Source organism: Ranitomeya imitator, chromosome 2 (genome assembly GCF_032444005.1).
Source record: "Ranitomeya imitator isolate aRanImi1 chromosome 2, aRanImi1.pri, whole genome shotgun sequence".
NCBI classification, from domain to species: Eukaryota; Metazoa; Chordata; class Amphibia; order Anura; family Dendrobatidae; genus Ranitomeya; species Ranitomeya imitator.
Window position 1 is genome coordinate 374,978,447 of NC_091283.1, and position 16,974 is coordinate 374,995,420.

At 42.1% G+C, this 16,974-nt stretch overlaps 1 protein-coding gene across 1 annotated transcript in view; it reads right to left on the bottom strand.

The window, feature by feature from the left end:
* Positions 1 to 5,262: 5,262 nt before the first annotated feature.
* LOC138666613 (uncharacterized) overlaps positions 5,263 to 16,974 on the bottom strand; it is a 180,296-nt gene continuing 168,584 nt past the window's right edge. Inside the window, exon 36 of the mRNA XM_069754809.1 lies at positions 5,263 to 7,131. Coding sequence (XP_069610910.1) covers positions 5,954 to 7,131 — 1,178 coding nt within the window. The 3' untranslated portion in view covers positions 5,263 to 5,953. The remainder of the gene's footprint in view (positions 7,132 to 16,974) is intronic.

Genomic DNA, 16,974 nt, shown 5'->3' on the forward strand with positions numbered 1-16,974 from the left:
GAGAGCAATTCAGAGCAATGATTTATAAAACAAACTTTAATTGTCATAAATAATACAAAAACATATATCAAAATATTACACTATCTAATGACTAGAGCACAGGATGAATGTCCCAGGAATGCTGGAAAAGCGCCCATCCCCCCGCTCCCCCAGATGTAAATACCCTTGTAATGGTATGCATAAGAAAAAGCACCTACACTATCCAACCAAAGTCAACCCAAAGCAGTGGGACTCTATAGTAATGCCATTAAGTATGGTGGTGGAAAAAGGGTGCTAGCACTTACCACTACACAGAGGTAGGGGGGGCGGTCAGGCGATGGTCCCCAACGCACGTTTCGTGGCCACCAGTGCCACTTCCTCAGGGGGATAACCATGTACTGCCTAACAGGACCTTAAAATAGCCCTTGGCCCCGGTCACATGGTACACAGCAGCCAATCACAGTGGCGCCATCGGCACATGTGCATTGTGTCCGGCAAGTCCCAGCAGTGGAAATCAGCGTCAGACCAGGTGCGCACGCCCAGGACAAAGGAAAAAAAAAAAAAAAAAAAAAAAAAGTCCGGAGCGCACACACCGAGCCCTAAGACGCTGGTCCACACAGGGACAGGACGAATCACAGCGCAATGCGCACGGCCACTGGTGAGGGAAAATACTAAAAGTGCACAATATAAGTATAAAAGCTACTCCCTCCACATCCACTACTCATAGCTGCTACCAATACAGGACAATTGGGGACCCATCAAAAATACAGCTCACAATAAAAACCGGTAAATGAACAAGTATACAAAGTGGAACTAAACCGTTTTCTATACATCGGCATCACATTATAGTGGAAAAAGTGCATCGCTTCAGTTTAACAGTCTTCATAGTAAGAATATTTGTCCCATTCTCTCTGAAGCAGATGTCTTGATGAGTCCACTTTGCCCCGGTTTGGATGGTATCCACGCTGGTTACTTAAATGGAGCCAAGGACATATTCAAAAGGCATACCTTAAGGCCACGGATCAATTATTATCACTAATAATGTAAATAAACCAGAGGTTAAAATCACAAACACAAACATAAAAACAAATGCTAAAACCAAAAAATCCCGAACCATACAGGGGTTAAGGACGCCCAGGGCTGGAAGGGTCATATATTTAAATACAAAAGGAGGCAGAGGATGACACCTTGGCACACACACAAATAAGGAATAAATAATAAGGAGTACAAAGGGTACCAGGGATTCCCAGCCAGTCTCCCATGCTGGTCCCTGCCTAGCCTAAAGCTGCTTAGCATTCTGACGAGGGCAGGCACATTCTGCTTAGTGTGGCCGTTAAGTACTCATAAGTAGGGAGCAAAGCTCAGAGCCTCATTCAGACCCGCTGGTGACATAGTACCAAGTCTAACTATCCACCTAGTTTCCTTTTGTGCTAGAAGTTTTTTATTGTCCCCACCCCGAATACCCAAGTGCAAGGCATCAATACCCCTCACCTTTAATAGATTTGCATTGCACTTATGGTGCCGCAAAAAATGTCGTGGAATGGGTTTCAGATCTGACGTGTCGGTCACTGTCTTGGCAGCACCAATGTCCCGGACATGCTCACGGACACGGACTCTCAGCTCCCGTGTGGTAAGACCTATGTAAATCATGGGACACGGGCATGTCGCATAGTAGATTATATTGGTTGTGCCGCATGAAATCCGTTCCCTGATGTCAAATTCTCTCGTTCCATCAGTAGAAGTGAAACTAGAGCATCGTAGGACATTGGTGCAGGCAAGACAGTGACCGCAGGGGAAACACCCCAAAGTGGGGCCCCTCGAACCAAATGGGTTACTCGGACTGGGGACATAGTGGCTACGCACCAGCAGGTCATTCAAATTTTTGCATCTCCTAGAGGTCATCTGAGGGTATGGGCCAAGGGAGGCCGCCAGAGAGGGCTCAGCCCCAAGAACTGACCAGTGCTTGGCAAGGATGGAGCGCATCCCATTCCACTCATGATTGTACGTAGAAATAAAGCGAATGGTGCCAGCCCCATCCCTGCCAATCTGCCGGTCACGTGGATGCAGTAGAGTCTCACGTGGGGTCTTTCTGGCACGATCATAACCATGTTTTATGGATCGCCGGCTATACCCCCGAGCCAAAAATCGGTCCCTGAGATCAGAGGCCTGTGCCTCAAACTTTGACTCAGAGGAACAGATTCGCCGCATCCTCAGGAATTGTCCGATCGGGACGGCCCTAACCGTGGACGGATCATGTGCCGATGAGGCATGCAACAGTGCGTTAACAGAGGTCGACTTCCTGAAGACATCCGCCTGGATGCGACGATGGTTGTCGATCTCAAGACGGACGTCCAGAAAGTCGACCGCGACCTCACTGTAAACATGCGTAAGTTTAATATTAAGAGTGTTGTTATTCACAGCACCCATAAAGTCCTGGAGCTGCTGGACAGTCCCATCCCACAAAAAAAGAATATCATCAATGAAGCGATACCAGCACAGCACATGGGACGCGGCCGGTGGGCCCTCGTCGCCAAAAAGGAATCTCTCCCAATTATTTATTGCTTGCGTTGAGAAAGAACAACCACGGGAAGGGCAGCATCCAAAAAGGAAAACCACCTATGTCAAAACATGGTATCCATCCACAGACAGCTGTTTCGGGGTATTTACCCCTCATCAGTGTGGAGTAGGAAACTGGCTATTAGGAGCAGTGCCTAGTAAAAGGACTATAAACATAAGGATGAATGACCTCGGAGAGATCAAAACATCCAACACCGCGAAGATACCATCACGTGTTTCTCAACGCAGTGATCCATCCCTTATGGGAAATATGCAAATGCATGTAGAAAAGTCGTGGAGACATCATCACGTCTTTCTCAACGCAAGCAATAAATAGCCAGGTCTTTCACCAGGAAGGAACAACCACGGGAAGGGCAGCATCCAAAAAGGAAAACCACCTATGCCAAAACATGGTATCCATCCACAGACAGCTGTTTCTGGGTATTTGCCCCTCATCAGTGTGGAGTAGGAAACTGCTTGCTTGCGTTGAGAAACACGTGATGGTGTCTCCGCGGCCTTTCTACATGCATTTGCATATTTCCCATAAGGGATGGGGGCAGTGTTCTGGATCACTGCGTTGAGAAACACGTGATGGTGTCTCCGCGGTGTTGGATGTTTTGATCTCTCCGAGGTCATTCATCCTCATGTTTATCTGTGTGTGTAAGCATTATTCTTCAATGGAGTATGTAAATGAAGAGGTTGGACAAGAAATGACATCACAATCTTTTTTTTTTGTTAAATAATAGATCTTTATTTAGCTTACAAAAACGCATACAAATCCGGATGAAAAAAGCATGAAAATCCGCATCAAAAACAAATTTTTAACTGTGTTTTCTGCCAGGAGAGGAAGAATCTGCGCAGAAAATTCCACAGGTAAATCCGCAACGTGTGCACATACCCTTATTCTCCCTAGAACAGATGAAAATAAAAAATGTATACTTTTCATTTAGTTACTCACTATCTGCACACATGGATATTCTCCTAAGACAAAACCGCACTTTTCCTTTCTTAAATATCCAAGCTTCAGGATTATTAGCCTTTTGGACTGACCGACAGGCAGATTGTACAAGTAGCAGTAGATGGGTAATGAGGATACAATCAATATGGTCAAAGTCTCCAGCTCACGTACTGAAGATGTTAAGAAGTTTTATTTAATAGTAAGGTTACATCAAAAAGACTTAGATTTAAAATGAGAGACATAAAGGAAATATATTTGCAATTGACGCCTTCCTTCATGATATAAACAGGGAAAATCTTCCTCCTATCTTTAAGACTGAGCTTTTAAGTCACTTGGGCAGCGTCTGAGCCAAATTAGTCCCCACTCTGAGTAAACGGAGTGGAGGTTATAACCCTGCCCATCACCCTGACTAACACTTGCTCTGCATTAGGGCTTGCTGTCAGCCAAGGCTAGGGGTGCGTTTACAGCTGTGGCTCTGTACACTCAGAGCAATGTATGAACTGACTGAAAGCAGAATGTTGCGGGGGGGGGGGGAAGAAAGTTAATTTTCTCCCTGCAGCGTTCAGCTAAGTGCAGGTGCCAGGCAGGTTAATGACGCTATTTGTTATGGACCTGGTGGTTAGGAGCACCCGGAATGACCTGATGGTTAAACTCACAGGGCAAGCTCTGGGAAGTGGGAACTCTGCTGACCGCAATCCCTAATCCTATCACACACACTAGAAATAGCCTCGGAGCGTACCTAACAGGCCTAGACGCCTCGGCACAGCCTAAGGGCTAGCTACCCCTAGAGAGGGAAAGTAAAGCCTACCTTGCCTCAGAGAAATTCCCCAAAGGAAAAGGCAGCCCCCCACATATATTGACTGTGAGTTAAGATGAAATACACAAACACAGGAATGAAAGAGGTTTCAGCAAAGGGAGGCCAGACTACCTAAACAGACAGAGGATAGAAAAGGTAACTTTGCGGTCAGCACAAAAAACTACAAAAGACCACGCAGAGTGTGCAAAAAGACCCCCGCGCCGACTCACGGTGTGGGAGGTGCCACTCTGCATCCCAAAGCTTCCAGCTAGCCAGACAGAATCATATTAGCAAGCTGGACAAGAAAACAAGAGCAACAAAATAAACTAGCAGGGACTTAGCTTCTGCTGGCATAGACAGGTCACCAGAAAGATCCAAGAGCGAACTGAACCAGTGCTGGAACATTGACAGGTGGCATGGAGTAACGATCCGGGTGGAGTTAAATAGAGCAGCCAGCCAAAGAATTAACCAGGTCACCTGTGGAAGGAACCTCAGAACCAGCAGCTCCACTCACAGCCACCAGAGGGAGTCCATGGACAGAACTCGCCGACGTACCATTCATGACCACAGGAGGGAGTTCCAAAATAGAATTCACAACAGCTATTAACCTGCAGATTAACTCAATATCTGCAGGTTAATAAGAGTTTTATTCTGGTGATGGGTTCCCTTTAAGAGGAATTTGTGTGGCACAACAATCCTGTAAATGAAAATTTCTTTAATGCAAAATTTTGAAAACTAATTGACTCATGCAAAAACCTTGTTAAAGGTAACCTGTCAGCAGGATTGTGCATAGTAATCTACACACACTGTCAGCTCGGCGCTGTTATACTGAATAAAATGATACCTGGGTTGATGAAATCTGTCTTGTGGTTGTTTCTTAATCTTTATTTTCAGTTTTGTGTTAATGATATGCTCGTGCCCTAAGGTGGGGTTGGTGTATGTGGTGCTCTGATTATATATTCATAATGCAGACTGCTGACAGATCACTGAAGCGTTTTTTTATTCAGTTTGTGCTGGTAATCATTATGCAAACTAGGGGGCAGGTCAGTGAGGGAGCAGCGACCTGTCAGCAGTCTGCATTATGAATATATAATTAGAGCACCACATACACCAGCCCCGCCTTAGGACACGAGAATCTCAATAACACAAAACTGAAAATAAAGATTAAGAAGCATCCACAAGATGGATTTAATCAACCAAGGTATCATTTTATTCAGTATAAAGGCGCTGATCTGACACTGTGTGTAGGTTACTATGCACAATCCTGCTGACAGGTTTACTTTAAAATCTTGGCAGTAAATACCCTTAATCACAGGATGCTTGAGCTTGCTTAAAAGTACAGCCTTGACATCACCCATGCAGCCAGGGTGCAATGGACAGTGGAATTGTTCCCCCTTGCATCTTAAATAGCATTCCTATGATTTACAGTGGCATCCAAATGGCTAAAGTGCTGCTATATGTGCTAGCCCCAGTTGCAGAAGTTACAATCAGCACACCCTTAGTGCTAGTTAGAACGTACATCAGCCATATATAAAAGGCAAATGTCAACAAAGGGTTAAGAATTTTTGTTGTAAACAAAAACATTTCCCACATTCAGAACATGAATCTGGCCTTCCCCTTTGGAAGTGATTATTGTCAACAAAAATTGTTCTTTGATATTCTACTCACACAAGGGATTTGTTCCTTACATGACTTCTCTGATGTATTATGAGACCTATTTTAGACGTAAAACATTTCCCACATTCTGTACACAAAAATAGCTTCCCTACCGTGTGAGTTCTCTGATGTGCAAGAAATTGTAATTTAACGTTGTAACTTTTACTGCATTGTGAACATGAATATAGCTTTTCACCTGTGTGACTTCTCTGATGTGTAACAAGATGTGATTTCTGGCTAAAGCATTTCCCACATTCGGAGCATGAATATGGCTTATCCCCGGTGTGAATTCTCTCATGCACATCAAGATGAAATTTGTTCCTATAACTTTTGCCACAGTGTGAACAGGGATATGGCTTCTCTCCTGTGTGAATTCTCTGATGTACAATAAGACTTGATTTATTGTTAAAACATTTCCCACATTCTGAACATACAAATGGCTTCTCCCCTGTGTGAGTTCTCTGATGTGTAAAAAGGTCTGAATTCTGATTAAAGCATTTCCCACATTCAGAACATGAAAATGGCTTCTCTCCTGTGTGAATTCTCTCATGTCTAATAAGACTTGATTTCTGATTAAAACATGTTCCACATACCGAACATGAAAATGGCTTTCCCTGTGCGTGACGTTTCTCATGTGTAAGAAGACTTGATTCTTTAGTAAAACATTTCTCACATTCAGAACATGAAAACGGTTTCTCTCCTGTGTGAATTCTCTGATGTATAACAAGATTTAGCTTATGGTTAAAACATTTCCCACATTTTGAACATGAAAATTTCTTCTCCCCTTTGTGAATTCTCTGATGTGCAACAAGCTTTGAACTATATGTAAAGCATTTCCCACATTCAGAACACGAATATGGAGTTTTCCCTGTGTGAGTTTTTTGATGGTCAGCAAGATTTGATTTTCGAGTGTAACATCTCCCACATTCTGAACATGAAAATGGTTTCTCCACTGTTTGAACTCTGTTATTAACACTTGTGTTATTTTTATTGAGGCTATCAGTCTCGGATGAATCAAAATATAGGACCTGTTCAAAGGGATCATATGGTAGATCTTTGCTTAGGAAGTCTGGTGGAGTATCTTGAATAACAACATGCTCTTCATATGTATCTTGAGCGATACCATGATCATCTGCTTTGAAATCTGTACACATCATGTGTTTTTGCAAGCTTCTCTTGTAGACCCCTGCAAATAATAAAATTGAGGGTTTTTCATTTTTAAATAAGTTTATGATGGCTTTTTAAAATATTTCTTCATTAACATATCCTTACAAATTGAATGGCATGCAGCAAAATTGAATAATCAACTGAGTAAAACTTGTCACGCACTTAAAATAGCAGTCTACCCTAAATGCCCCTCCATTTATACTCAGACACAAATGTTAGCCAAGTGTGCACGTGTTAACTGCTGATAGATGCCTCTGCTTTCACTTTACATGCATTAGTCTAGTTCTTCTTTTTCCTATCTTTTGTCAGGAGCTAGTTGGGACACCTCCATTCATATTAGATGGTCAGGTTGTCCAGTATAAACCAGTGGAGGCCATAAATAATATAGGGGCTAATTCAGGTACAGTATATATTGCAGTGTCCTATGTGGGCCAAGCTGCTAAAATGTTTTTTTTCTGATATGCATGAGATGAGCAAAGTTCCTAAAATTAGTTTTGGTTTCAATTCACAAGAAAAGGATGAAATATTCAATTAGGAACAAATAAATTAACTGCAAAACATAACTCTCCAAAACCTCTAATTGCTCTATAAAGACAAGCAAGACACCCTGAGGTCTCCTACGACTGTATCCAACCTATTGCAAGCTCTTTAAGCAAAGACAGCCAAAGTAACATCAACATGCTGTTTTAGACAGGAAAGGAAAAAATGCAGTAAAGATAAGACTGCCTAAAAAAAAAAAAAAAAAAGATGTGTTAATAATTCATTTTATCACTTGACTCAATCACTATGGGGTTAACGACTAGGCCAAACTTTTTAAATCTGACCAGTGTCACTTTATGTGGTAATAACTCTGGAACGCTTCAACGGATCCCACCGATTCTAAGGCTGCCGTCACACTATCAGTATTTGGTCAGTATTTTACATCAGTATTTGTAAGCCAAAACCAGGAGTGCAACAATTAGAGGAAAAGTATAATAGAAACATATGCACCACTGCTGCATTTATCACCCACTCCTTGTTTTGGCTTACAAATACTGAGGTAAAATACTGACCAAATACTGCTAGTGTGACGGCAGCCTAAGAATGTTTTTTCGTCACATATTGTGCTACATAAAATTTGTTCACTATGAATTGTGTTTATTTGTGAAAATATCAGAAATGTTCCGAAAATAAAACATTTTTGCAATTTTCTAACTTTTAACTTATGCCCTGAAATTAAAAAGTTTGGTTACACAAAATAAATAAAAACAACAACATTTCCCGTGTCTCTTCTTTACATCTGCATAATTTTTAAAACTTTTTTTTTTGTTAGGAAGCTAGAAGGGTTAAAAGTTGATCAGCAATTTCTAATTTTTCCAATAACATTTACAAAACCATTTTTTTAGATACCACTTCACATTTGAAGTGACTTTGAAAGAGGCCTATTTGACAGAAAATACCCAAAAGGGACACCGTTCTAAAAACTGCACCCCTCAAAGTCCTCAAAACCACATTCAAGAAGTTAATTATCCCTTCAGGTGCGACACAAGAACTTAAGTAATTTGGAAGGGAAAAATGAACATTTAACTTTTTTTTTTTACAAAAATTATACTTTAACCCCAAAGTTGTTATTTGCACAAGAGTAACAGGAGAAAATGGACCTTAAAATTTGTTTTGCTAATTCTCCCGAGTATGCGATGCCCCATATGTGGAAAAAATCCACTGTTTGGGTACACGGCAAGTCTCGAAAGAGAAGGAGCACCGTTTGACTTTTCGAACGCAAAAATGGCTGGAATCAAGAGCGAACACCATGTCTCGTTTGGACAGCCCCCGATGTGCCTAAACAATGGAAACCCTCCACAAATGACACTATTTTGGAAACTAGATCCCTCAAGGAATCCATTTTGATCTGTGATGAGCACCTTGAACCCCCAGGTGCTTCACAAAAATGTATAAAAGTAGAGCTGTAAAAATAATAAAAACAAACAGATTTTACCCACAAAAATGTACTTTTAGCCCTATTTTTTATTTTCACAAGGGTAAAAGAAGAAAATGGACCCCAAAATTTGTTTTTCAATTTTTCCTGAGTATGCCGATGCCCCATATGTTTGGGTACATGGCAAGTCTCGAAAGGGAAGGAGCACCGTTTGACTTTTCGAAAGCAAAAATGGCTGGAATCGAGAGCGGACACCATGTATCGTTTGGAGAGCCCCCAATGTGCCTAAACAGTGGAAACCCTCCACAAGTGACAATATTTTGGAAACTAGACCCCTCAAGGAACGCATCTAGATCTGTGACGCGCACCTTGAACCCCCAGGTGCTTCACAGAAATTTATAAAGTAGAGCTGTGAAAATAAAAAAAAAAATCAAAAAAAAAAAATCAAGATTTTACCCACAAAAAGGTACTTTTAGTCCAATTTTTTTAATTTCACAAGGGTAACAGGAGAAAATGGAGCCCTCCCATATATGGAGGTAAACTACTGGCAGGGCTCAGAAACAAAGGAATAACGTTTTGGAATGCAGACTTTGATGGGATGGTCTGCAGGTGTCATGTTGCCTTTGCAGAGCACCTGATGTACCTAAACAGTAAAAAAACACACAAGTTATTTCATTTTGAAAACTACACCCCTCAAGGACTATCTCCAGGGGTATAGTGAGCGTTTTGAACCCACAGGTACTACACAGAATTTGATAACATCATGTCATCATATTGAAAATCGTCATTTTGTTCACGAAAATGTATTAGCCCCAAATTTGTAATTTTCATAATGGATAACAAGAGAAAGCGGACAACATAACTTGTTACACAATTTGTCCCGAACGCGACGATACCCCATATGAGGTCAAAAACGTTTGCTGGGGCACATGGCAGGGCTCGAAAAAGCCCTATTTGTCTGGGATAGATTGTGAATGCCATGTCACATTTGAAGAACCCCTGACATGTGAAAATAGCAGAAACCCCCACAAGTGACCCCATTTTGGAAACAAAACACCTCAAGGAATTCATCTAGGGGTGTAGTGAGTATTTTGAACTCATAGGTGCCTCGTGGAATTTTAGAACATTGAGACGTGGAAATATAAAGAAATTAAGAGCACAATAGGGTTTTATACAGGTTAAAAGTTAGATTAATGAAAGGTAAAACTGCTCACCTTGTGAGGTTGTGTGAGACACAACACTTATGCTATGTGCACACGTTGCAGATTTTGATGCGGATCCGCAGCGTTTTTGGACGCGTGGAATTCCATCAAATCCGCAGTGTAGTGCACAAGCAAAGAGCCTAGAGACCAGATGCAGCAGCTTGCATAGAATATCAATAAAAGTAGCTGTATTGGAAGTGTTTCTGTGCTCTCTGGAGCTATGACATGAGTTATAGCTGTTAGCACCACACTGGATCCCTGCTCTGACAGGCAGGGTCTCTGGCATGTCACTTCACTCACCCACGCTGCGGTCAGTTCTTTCCCCATGGTCTGCATGCGTCCAGCAGAGCATCCAGCCAGGCTCCGAGCCATGTCTTTAGGGCATGCGCGTGCTCCCGACGTTTTAAAGGGCCAGCGCATGCACTTGCTATTTCCTCCCCAGCCAATGGCTGTGGGGCATTATGTATATACTGCTTCCTCCTCACTGGGGAGGTGCCTGAGCAACCTTCCTGTTCTGCAGTCTAAGTTGCGTAACAGTTCCTGCTGCACTCTGGTGCAGATCCTGCCTGCTGCACCCTGATGCAGATCCTGCCTGCTGCACTCTGATACCAACTATGCCTGCTGCACCATCCAGTCTGTCCTACTGGGTCCAGCTGCTGCGCGTCCGTTGGTCTGTCCTGGAGTGGCACCTGGTGTTCATCGGAGCCAAGTCTAACCTCACCATCAGAGGCTCTAGTGAACAGTTTGGTGCTTGCTTAGTCACGCCCCTCCAGGCTCTCCGCAGTCCGTGGCACAGTGGTTCCACAAACCACGTCCGTGACAGTAGCAGATAAATAGATAAAATTGCAGGTTTATTGTCGACGCTTTTCAGAGTACGCTGACTCCTTCCTCAGGACAACCATACAAAAATAGCCCAGACTATTTCGAGTTACTTTTCTCGTGGAAATAGGACATTGTCGTGGTAATATGTAGTTTTTGAATTGGCTCCAAATTTTCAGGTACACAAGGGTTAATAGGTGAAACTAGACCCCACAATTGCGCAAATTCTACTGAATGCGGTTCGGCCCCATAAGTTGCCAGAAATTACTGTTGGGCCACATGTCAGGGCTGAGAAGGAAGAAGCGCTATTTGGAGCACATATTTTTCTAGATTAGTTTGCGTGCGACATTTGCGGAGCCTTTAAAAAGGTACCAGAACAGCAGAAAACCCCTAAAAGTGACCCCATTGTAGAAACTGCTTTTAGTAGGATCTCACAGGCCATTGTATCCTGGGGTCATAACATGACCTCAGGGTAACATTGTAACAATAGGAACCCGTGATTCTCATAGTGGGGGGCCTGTCGCGATGGGCAGCAGTATTTAAGGGGTTAATAGGCCCGATCGGCTCCAAAAGAGGCCAGGGCAAATATAGTAGGGTGCCATCTGTTATGTACAACTGACACCTGCGGGATTGCCGCCGAAGGGCAGCCCTCTTCCCTTATTACTTATTGCCATTAAAAGCGGCGCTGAGGAATAAGGCCCCTTAATGTCCACCCTTAAAAAGGTATATCGGCAGTCGTTATGGGGTTAATAAGATGCAAAATGAATAAATAAAAATACATATCTAAATAACATTTGTGTGATACCATACATATTTGTTAAGACCGCATTTTGCCTTCAAAACAGCATTAGTTCTTCTATGAACACTTGCAAGCAGTTTTCGAAGGAACTTGGCAGGGAGGTTGTTCCAAACATCTTGGAGAACCAACGCCAAATCTTCTGTGTATGAAGCTTGTGCAAATTCTTCTATCTCTTCATATCTTCATATAATACCAGTCAGACTGAATGATGGTGAGATCCTATATATATATATACAGTGGGGCAAAAAAGTATTTAGTCAGTCAGCAATAGTGCAAGTTCCACCACTTAAAAAGATGAGAGGCGTCTGTAATTTACATCATAGGTAGACCTCAACTATGGGAGACAAACTGAGAAAAAAAAAATCCAGAAAATCACATTGTCTGTTTTTTTAACATTTTATTTGCATATTATGGTGGAAAATAAGTATTTGGTCAGAAACAAAATTTCATCTCAATACTTTGTAATATATCCTTTGTTGGCAATGACAGAGGTCAAACGTTTTCTGTAAGTCTTCACAAGGTTGCCACACACTGTTGTTGGTATGTTGGCCCATTCCTCCATTCAGATCTCCTCTAGAGCAGTGATGTTTTTGGCTTTTCTCTTGGCAACACGGACTTTCAACTCCCTCCAAAGGTTTTCTATAGGGTTGAGATCTGGAGACTGGCTAGGCCACTCCAGGACCTTGAAATGCTTCTTACGAAGCCACTCCTTCGTTGCCCTGGTGGTGTGCTTTGGATCATTGTCATGTTGAAGACCCAGCCACGTTTCATCTTCAATGCCCTTGCTGATGGAAGGAGGTTTGCACTCAAAATCTCACGATACATGGCCCCATTCATTCTTTCATGTACCCGGATCAGTCGTCCTGGCCCCTTTGCAGAGAAACAGCCCCAAAGCATGATGTTTCCACCACCATGCTTTACAGTAGGTATGGTGTTTGATGGATGCAACTCAGTATTCTTTTTCCTCCAAACACGACAAGTTGTGTTTCTACCAAACAGTTCCAGTTTGGTTTCATCAGACCATAGGACATTCTCCCAAAACTCCTCTGGATCATCCAAATGCTCTCTAGCAAACTTCAGACAGGCCCGGACATGTACTGGCTTAAGCAGTGGGACACGTCTGGCACTGCAGGAACTGAGTCCATGGTGGCGTAGTGTGTTACTTATCGTAGGCCTTGTTACATTGGTCCCAGCTCTCTGCAGTTCATTCACTAGGTCCCCCCGCGTGGTTCTGGGATTTTTGCTCACCGTTCTTGTGATCATTCTGACCCCACGGGGTGGGATTTTGCGTGGAGCCCCAGATCGAGGGAGATTATCAGTGGTCTTGTATGTCTTCCATTTTCTAATTATTCCTCCCACTGTTGATTTCTTCACTCCAAGCTGGTTGGCTATTGCAGATTCAGTCTTCCCAGCCTGGTGCAGGGCTACAATTTTGTTTCTGGTGTCCTTTGACAGCTCTTTGGTCTTCACCATAGTGGAGTTTGGAGTCAGACTGTTTGAGGGTGTGCACAGGTGTCTTTTTATACTGATAACAAGTTTAAACAGGTGCCATTACTACAGGTAATGAGTGAAGGAAAGAGGAGACTCTTAAAGAAGAAGTTACAGGTCTGTGAGAGCCAGAAATCTTGATTGTTTGTTTCTGACCAAATACTTATTTTCCACCATAATATGCAAAAAAAATGATAAAAAAACAGACAATGTGATTTTCTGGATTTTTTTTTCTCAGTTTGTCTCCCATAGTTGAGGTCTACCTATGATGTAAATTACAGACGCCTCTCATCTTTTTAAGTGGTGGAACTTGCACTATTGCTGACTGACTAAATACTTTTTTGCCCCACTGTATATATATATATATATATATATATATATATATATATATATATATATATATATATATAGATAGATAGATAGATAGATAGATAGATAGATAGATAGATATAGATAGATATATATATAGAGATATATTGTTTAAGGGTCACTTCCGTATTTCTGTCCTTCTGTCTGTCCTTCTGTCACGGATATTCATTGGTCGCGGCCTCTGTTATGGAAATCCAAGTCGGCAAAACAGCCACGACCAATCAGCCTACTCCCCTCCGGTCACCGCTCACACAGCGTTAATGCCGGCGGTAACGGACCGCGTTATGCCGCGGATAACGCACTCCGTTACCGCCGCTATTAACCCTGTGTGTCCCCAACTTTTTACTATTGATGCTGCCTATGCGGCATCAATAGTAAAAAAATGTAATGTTAAAAATAATAATTAAAAAAAAAACCTGCTATACTCACCCTCCGTAGTCCGAAGAGCCGCTCGCGCCGGCCGCCGTCTTCCGTTCCCGGCGATGCATTGCGAAATTACCCAGAAGACTTAGCGGTCTCGTGAGACCGCTAAGTCATCTGGGTAATTTCGCAATGCATCCTGGGAACGGAAGATGGCGGCAGCCGCGCGCAAATCGCCGGAGCTTCGGTGGATGCCAAGGGGTGAGGATATAACTATTTTTTATTTTCATTATTTTTTTAACAGGGAAATGGTGCCCACACTGCTGTATACTACGTGGGCTCTGTTAGATACCGCGTGGCTGCTATATACTACATAGACAGTGTTATATACGATGTGGGCTGTGCTATATACTGCGTGGGCTGTGCTATATACTGCGTGGGCTGTGCTATATATTACGTGGCCACTGTTAGGGTATGTGTCCACGTTCAGGATTGCATCAGGATTTGGTCAGGATTTTTCATCAGTATTTGTAAGCCAAAACCAGGAGTGGAACAATTAGCGGAAAAGTATAATAGAAACATATGCACCACTTCTGTATTTATTATCCATTCCTGGTTTTGGCTTACAAAAACTGATGGAAAATCCTGACCAAATCCTGATGCAATCCTGAACGTGGACACATACCCTTATATACTGCGTGGGCAGTGTTATTTACTACGTGACTGGGCAATATACTACGTGGCTGGGCAATATACTACGTGGCTCGGTCCTGTATACTACATGGCTCTGTGCTGTATACTACGTGACTGGGCAATATACTACGTGGCTGGGCAATATACTACGTGGCTGGGCAATATACTACGTGGCTCTGTGCTGTATACTACGTGACTGGGCAATATACTACATGACTGGGCAATATACTACATGACTGGGCAATATACTACATGACTGGGCAATATACTACGTGACTGGGCAATATACTACGTGTCTATGCTGTATACTATGTGGCTCTGTGCTGTATACTACGTCGCTGTGCAATATACTACAAAGCTGGGCAATATACTACGTGGCTGTGCTGTATACTACGCGGCTCTGTGCTGTATACTACGGTGCAATATACTACGTAGCTGGGCAATATACTACATGACTGGGCAATATACTACGTGGCTGGGCAATATACTACGTGGACATGCATATTCTAGAATACCCGTGTGTGTGTGTGTGTGTGTGTGTGTGTGTGTGTGTGTGTGTGTGTGTGTGTGTGTGTGTGTGTGTGTGTGTGTATATATATATATATATATATATATATATATATATATATATATATATATATATATATAGTAAATGACATATAGGTGCTCAGTGCATGAATAGTAGACCATTCGAAAATTTGACCCCTTGACGAAGGAAGATATTTTGAAACGCGCGTCGGGGTGTGCGAACTTGAACCGACAGACCTTAAAAGTATAGGCCTTCCTATGGCCCCTGTACCACTGTTATTGCACATAAGCATTTTATTCACATATGCACCTATGCTGTGTTCACTTCTTTCATTGTTTTATTGTCTGTGTACTACTGCAAGGTTACATTTCGGTACATGCCCACTACATTCATTCATTTATATTACTTTATAGCCGTCTACAGTGCATAAGAATAAACTCCAGTGCTCCTCAACATTTTTAAGGTTATATGCATATTATATATATAAAAAAAAAAATTATAATTTGTTTTGCGCAAATAGTATTGGCAATATTGATATCTGATAATTCTAATCCTCTTTCCCCCGTTTAGTTTATTTGGGGCATTACTTACATGATTGTAAATTATGTGTTTTTACCCCTCTTTTTGGTGCACTGTTCCTTTCTTGTCATTGTATGTTTTTATCAATTTTTGTGTTATTGATTTTTTTTCGAGTACGGGCACATTTTTTGATGTAGTGCTGCCGTTTACCATTGTTATTTAATAAAGGTAATTTTATTGAAATATTTATCCTTTCTGTATTTTTTTCCTTTTGACCATAAGTTTGAGGATTTCTTCATTCGGCTTTCTATGAACACAGTATGTAGGTATTGGACTAATCAATGGCTTTTTAACAAGTGGTACAAAAATGATCCTTTTTGGGGGAGGATTGGTGTCTGTAAAGTGAGGAAGCGATAGATTATTTTAGCTATGAGAAAATTATCTTTTTTTTTGGAGATCAACAACAAGGTTCCTTTTAATGCAGCAGGTGGACAGTATCGAGCATGATGGAGGAGTGTGAAAATCCCCATGGATCCTTGCCTAGTAATGTTTTCCACACCTGCCACATTGAATACTTACTCTGTCAGTGTACAGAAAACTAGAAAAAAACAATACACCCAGTTCCTGCCACAGGTCCAATCTGCCGACCTAGACTTTACCTGCTAAAAATGGGAACGGCGCGGTATTTTGGCAAATAAATGTACTGGCACCATATGCTCACAAACCACCGATTAGTCCTTGTGTGAAAAGATGTCAGTGGGAGCCGCACAGAAGGATCTTGTGCTCACCCAGGAAAATTTTGAAAGCAGGTAATGTGGCAAAATAGAAAGAAAAGGGTCGCACTCACTGGTCCATAAAATTCTTCTTTATTCTGTTAACCCAACGGTTAGCAGGGGGAGACAGAACACATCGATGACGACGGCAGTTTCTCGCCAACCGGCGCTTCTAGCTTCTATAATTTATATGTAAATCAGTAAATCCTGGAAATTTCTCAAGATACTTTGCTTTTTCTAAGTGTATTGGATTGCCCCGGGGCACTTCCAGTCTTATTTGCATATGGCTCTACACTATATTTCTTAGGACTGTCACATCATAAAAGGTATCAAGTGATTTTTATTGGGAAACAGGTATCCATACCAGAAAAGCAGAAAAAAAGGACTTCAATCCTG